Genomic DNA, 5,412 nt, shown 5'->3' on the forward strand with positions numbered 1-5,412 from the left:
TATATATATCCTAATAGGAGGGATAAAGGAAAAGATGGTTTTCTCTTTTTGTTACTCTTTTGTTAAGCTATTAATAAGTCAAGAACATGGAAAATTTGCATCCCACTCTGCATCAATTTTTAAGAGATAAACAGTCATTAAGCAAAGCACAGCTCTAAATTATGTGACCACATGTTATTTCTATTTGAGCCAGATTTTTCTCTCCTGCAGAAAGCTGCTGATCCCCCACTGAGGACTTTACAGCCAGGTGGGTGAAAGTAATTGAGCCTGATTAAGCAAAGCTGTTTTCAATTTGCGTTCATTAAAACCTCCTTTTCAGTACTAACACAGAGCCTCTGATTTTCTTGGGAGCAGTGTAAAAGGCTGTGCTAGTAGCTTGCTTTATTTATTTATATATTTATTTTTCATATTCGATGCCTGTTTTCAACTGAACACGCCAAAATGAGGGCACCTGTTCAAGCAGCTCACTGGATTCCTGCAAAAAAAACGAGGAGAGTTCGGGATCATTCCAAATTCATCTACAAAACTCATAAAGAGGTCAGAGCTGCTAGTTCTGTGTTGTGCCCAAGAACTGTACATGTAAGATATTGTTTTGGATGAGACATTTTTTATCCTGCACATAAAGATCATCTTTATGATCTTTATCATAAAGATAGAAATATCTTTATCATAGATATAAAGATCTATGATATAAATGTTGGATCTATCAACATTTTGGATCCATAAAATCTAAAGTGTTGGATTTTATGGATATCCTTGGGCTAAACTTTTTTTTTAATGTCCCCAACCTTAACAGGTTCACTGTGCAAAGATGGAAATTCCAGATTTCCTGTCCAGTCGGCATCTCTGTTTCCCCAGACCTCTCCTACTCAGACTGGTGAGCTCTGAAGCATCTCGGCTGTCAAAGCACAACAGACTGAGACTCATCACTCTGCAGGAGGTTGATGCTGCTATCGCACTCTTAAAAAAGACGACTCGTGCAAGAGCTGCTGCATAAAGTATTGGACTCTATAAACTTTTTTTTACTGTGGTGTTAATAAAAGTAAATTTTTAAACTGTAGTGCTTCTGTCTTGCTTTGTAGGTAGACATGTAGAATCTAGTGACATCTAGCTGTAAAGAAGGGAACTTTTCACATAGCCGCCCTCTTCTCAGGACAAACAAGAGCCACTTGGTGTAATTTGATTGGGCAGATCTGTGACAGGATGCCTGTTGACCCGTATGGAAACACTTGCACTCGTTTTGAAAATTCAACGGTTGAGGATAAAGTAGGAAATTAAGATGATTTCAGGTGAAACTGTATCAAGTTGAATTGCCTGTAGCCGTAAAACAAGACGAACCGGCTTAGGTCGTATCTGCATTGCAATGATGCTCAAGTCCTGTAAGCTTTCATTCTGCAGTTTTTTGTCATGTCCTGCTGAGAAAACTACACCATTTACTCCAGGTGTTTGAGGAATGGGCCAAAACTGAAGTGTATTTTGGGCATTTGTCCCAATCTCGCCACTGATGCGTTCTCATGTTGGAAATTTGTGTTTGAATCTTAAATTTACCCTACAAACTTAAGCTTTGATTATTCCATTTATAAGGTTGTTTTTGGCAATTGAACCTGCCATGCCTAAAGTCTGTTTGTTTTTTTGTTTTGTTTTTTAACATTTTCCTCAAACATTCCCTCAGAAATGAGGCCGGTAAGATGCATCCAAATAGGGTGTAAATTTCAGTAAAACTGAATTCACTGGACTTGAATCGGTTCCATGAGTATTTCCATTTAACATAAGGAGTAGCATGTGGAGCTGCTGCTGCTTGCGCCTCCTCTCCCAGCTCTGAGCACCGGCAGTGCTCCCTGCTCCTCCTCTTGCCTCCGCAGCTTCTCTGGGAATACTGCGATCTCTTCCTCGCATTTGAAGGTCCAACTCCGGCTCTTGAAGAGGACGCAGAGCTGGACCTTTCCATGCTAGCTTCGACGCACATTTTTACGCATGAATTGATGCGCTCTCATCATTCCAGGCGGACCGCGCGGATTTAAGCTTCTGGTAAGATTTAACGACTTGCACTATTTGGAAGCGACGCTTTCCTGTTGATGAAACCGTAAGAGGAAAAAGTTTTATATGCGACTATTTCCATAGCTGCATTTTTTTATGCGCAATTTGGTGACGCGTGTAAAGCATTGACTGTTGTCAGCAAGGGCGTTGCTAAGATTTTGTAAGACGGGGGCCTCAGCCCAGACGGAAAAATGGAAATATTTCCTAAAAAAAAAATTAAATACAAAAACATTTCAAACCCTTTTTGGACAAAAAATGTCTAATACATTGTGTCAGATGCTTGCTTATAATAGCTTTTTTTAAGTGACAAAAAAGGTGAGAAATGTCGGAATTAACAATAATTCTCATTAGTTACGTGAGTGATTCTATAATTGCAGATACATTTTATGTCCAGAGTCATTATTTTTGGTCCGGTATATTAAAATATTTCAATTTTTAAATGCTTTAGTAATTTATTACTCATTTTAATGGATCATAATATTTAACAAGTAAAAACATTTAAGTAAATACATTTAAAATTGTTTTATATAGCTGAAAAACCAAGACTTCTTGTTGTCCGAGTTGGGTACTGTCATTTTTATTAACCTGAAAAATGATGCAAAAATCTGTTTTATTATTTTTCTTTGGCGAATTTGTTTTTTCAATCTTTTTTTTAAACTGCCTAAATGGTCAATTTAATAACATCACATTAAATTAACTCAAAATACCCTTATTTTCGAAAAAATATGTGTCCGAGAATTTTTTGTCAACTCTGTTACCATATGGTTTTGTCTCTGTAAATCTGTGAAATTGCCTTCTACGGCTACATAAACTGCATAAAATTAAGTCATTTACTTTTACTGATAAGACCTCAAACACAAAGAGGTCTATGTGCCATTCTCTGGCAAATATTTTAGTCTAAAAATCACAATCACCAGGGGTTATTGTTTTCAACGTCAATCTTGTTACCAAAGTATCATGAGAAAAATACCACAGATTTTTGATCAGAGACAAGTTTATTTAATGGTTTTTAAACCATTATTTCAGTGGTGTCATGTTTTTTTCACAATTTCTACTTACAAGTGGAGTTTTTAATAAAAATGTTTGAAATTGTCAATTCTGTTACCATCAACTCTGTTACCAAATAGGGTAACAGAGTTGATGGTAACAGAGTTTTTAGTTCTAAATTATTATGGTCCTGTCAATTCTGTTACTAACACCAACTCTGTTAGGTAACAGAGTTGACATGTTTATGACATACTTTCACACACACAAAAAAAAGGAAAACTGTTGTCCAGAGCACAATATACATAGTTGGTTGACTTCTGCTGTGATTTAGTATTACTGACCAATTTTATTTCTAAAAGAATGATGGTTTTCAATGAGTTTTAATGAAAAAAGTTTGCCCCTGTGCTAATAACTCTGTGAAAAGTTGAGTATCTTTTCATTTTTTAAAATGTATTTTTAAGTAAAACATCTCAATTTAAAGTATTTGGGTAGTAGGACACTTGGTGTAATGGAATAAAAATATTTTAGTCTGCTAGAATTTATTGTTTTTTTTCACTCACTGTCTACATTGTCCGTAACAGAGTTGACATAACATACCGCAAAACATACGTTTTTTTCTGAGAAAAAAATATAAAATATGTAGCTAATGTTTGGCAATTACAGATTTTTTAAAAGTTTAATGCCTTTTCAATAGACTACCTAAGAAACTTTTTAAGAAATGAAAAGTTTTTTTCTGTCATTTCTTGAAGTGCCAAATGTATCTCCAATTATAGAATCACTCACATGCTGCCATCCAAAGGAATCCCATAATGCTTGGAAAAGAGTGACTAATGTGACCCCTGGACCTCCCTGCTGAGCAACTGAGCATCATGGGATGTGGCACTTCTGTTGCTACTGAAACACAAGTAAAGCAACTGGAAACAGGTAAAAGTAACTCTCTCTCTCTCTCTCTCTCTCTCTCTCTCTCTCTCTTTATATATATATATAAAATATAAGCAAAGGATAAAGATTTAACAGAAGTTAAAGTAAAATGTAAACTTTTACATATTATTTTACATCCAAATAAAATATGTTTTTCTCATGTTTTAGTCATATCTAAAATATGACTAAAAATAGAAATATACTTTATTGTCCCAGGTGATAAATCCAGGTGATAATATATAAAAGACAGTGCAGTAGGTGATCAATATTAATAGGTTATTCACTCTACTGCTGTAATTAGCCATTTGTTCTCTAAATCTGAATCACTCGCTTCATTTAAAAGCTTGTTTTGGTTTCTTGTGTTTAACCCTATTTTAAGTAGCACTTCTTAGCTACCAATGTGCGGTTCCATGTGGCTTCTTCCATGTTTTGCTGTTTTCTGTCACTGTGTTTGCTCACTCGTTGCAAACACACACATACACACCCACACACGGGCATTCAGATGTTTGACAGATAGTAGTTTTTTTCTCTTCCCAGCTTGTCTTTTCTCCTCTCTTTAATGAGTGTTGTTACTCCCCAAAGCTTGCTTAATTCGTTCAGTTTTTCCACTCCCACTGTTGCCCATGAACCTCCCTTGTGTCTTGTTATCGCTCCTGTTTTGTTTGTCTGCGTGTGCGTCTTCATGTGTGTCTGTGTTTGCACATGACTTCATTCAATTACCAGCTTCTCGTGCTGACTCGTGTTTCCTCTCACAGATGAAGCCGTTAAAAGCCCCAGCCCGGCACTCAGTAAGATCTTTTTAAGTCTTTGACTTGTCTCCCTGTACACGGACGCATACGTATAGAACCACGCAAAAGAAAAACACCCTTTCTGAACTACTGTGTGTCTTATTGGGATTTTATCTGACAGATCAACACAAAGTGACACAAAGTTGTGAAAGAGATAGAAAAAGATATGTGGTTTGATATGATAGTGGCACATAGTAGTAGGAGTGGCATGCTGTGGGAATGCTTTCTTCAGCAAGAACAGTGGAAGATGGGTGATGATAAGCAGGACAGCACTGTAAACTCTCAGTGTTCTCTCAGGGGTTTTAACCATTTTTTGCCAAGATGTCCAGAGGTTTGGTTTGTAGCATGCGTCTTACTTGCACAGTAGTATGTTAGAATAAAAAGGTAAAGCCAATGTAAGTTCTTCAGGGAGCTAATTTATATCATCTGCCATGTGGTTGAGCATACTATTACACCTCTCCTTGGTTTATAAAGTCCAACATCTGATACTGTCCTGCAGCGATGAAGGCAGCTGTTTTGATCCAGCGGTGGTACCGGCGCTACATGGCCCGACTGGAGATACGAAGGAGGTACACCTGGAACATCTTTCAGTCCATCGAATATGCCGGAGAACAGGACCAGCTACAGGTCTCTCTCTCTCTCTCTCTCTCTCTCTCTCTCTCTCTCTCTCTCTCTCTCT

At 37.1% G+C, this 5,412-nt stretch overlaps 1 protein-coding gene and 1 long non-coding RNA gene across 2 annotated transcripts in view; both read left to right on the forward strand.

Annotated features, from left to right (window-relative positions):
• Positions 1–1,060, forward strand: part of LOC103143569 (uncharacterized) — a 1,183-nt gene extending 123 nt beyond the window's left edge. The window contains exons 2-3 of the long non-coding RNA XR_476812.1: positions 211–537; positions 797–1,060. This is a non-coding gene — a long non-coding RNA (uncharacterized LOC103143569). The remainder of the gene's footprint in view (positions 1–210; positions 538–796) is intronic.
• Positions 1,061–1,769: 709 nt separating this feature from the next.
• Positions 1,770–5,412, forward strand: part of ppef1 (protein phosphatase, EF-hand calcium binding domain 1) — a 10,624-nt gene continuing 6,981 nt past the window's right edge. Inside the window, exons 1-4 of the mRNA XM_016675374.1 lie at positions 1,770–2,028; positions 3,798–3,948; positions 4,701–4,733; positions 5,233–5,384. Coding sequence (XP_016530860.1) covers positions 3,894–3,948; positions 4,701–4,733; positions 5,233–5,384 — 240 coding nt within the window. The 5' untranslated portion in view covers positions 1,770–2,028; positions 3,798–3,893. The remainder of the gene's footprint in view (positions 2,029–3,797; positions 3,949–4,700; positions 4,734–5,232; positions 5,385–5,412) is intronic.

Source organism: Poecilia formosa, unplaced genomic scaffold (assembly GCF_000485575.1).
Source record: "Poecilia formosa unplaced genomic scaffold, Poecilia_formosa-5.1.2 Scaffold113, whole genome shotgun sequence".
NCBI lineage: Eukaryota > Metazoa > Chordata > Actinopteri > Cyprinodontiformes > Poeciliidae > Poecilia > Poecilia formosa.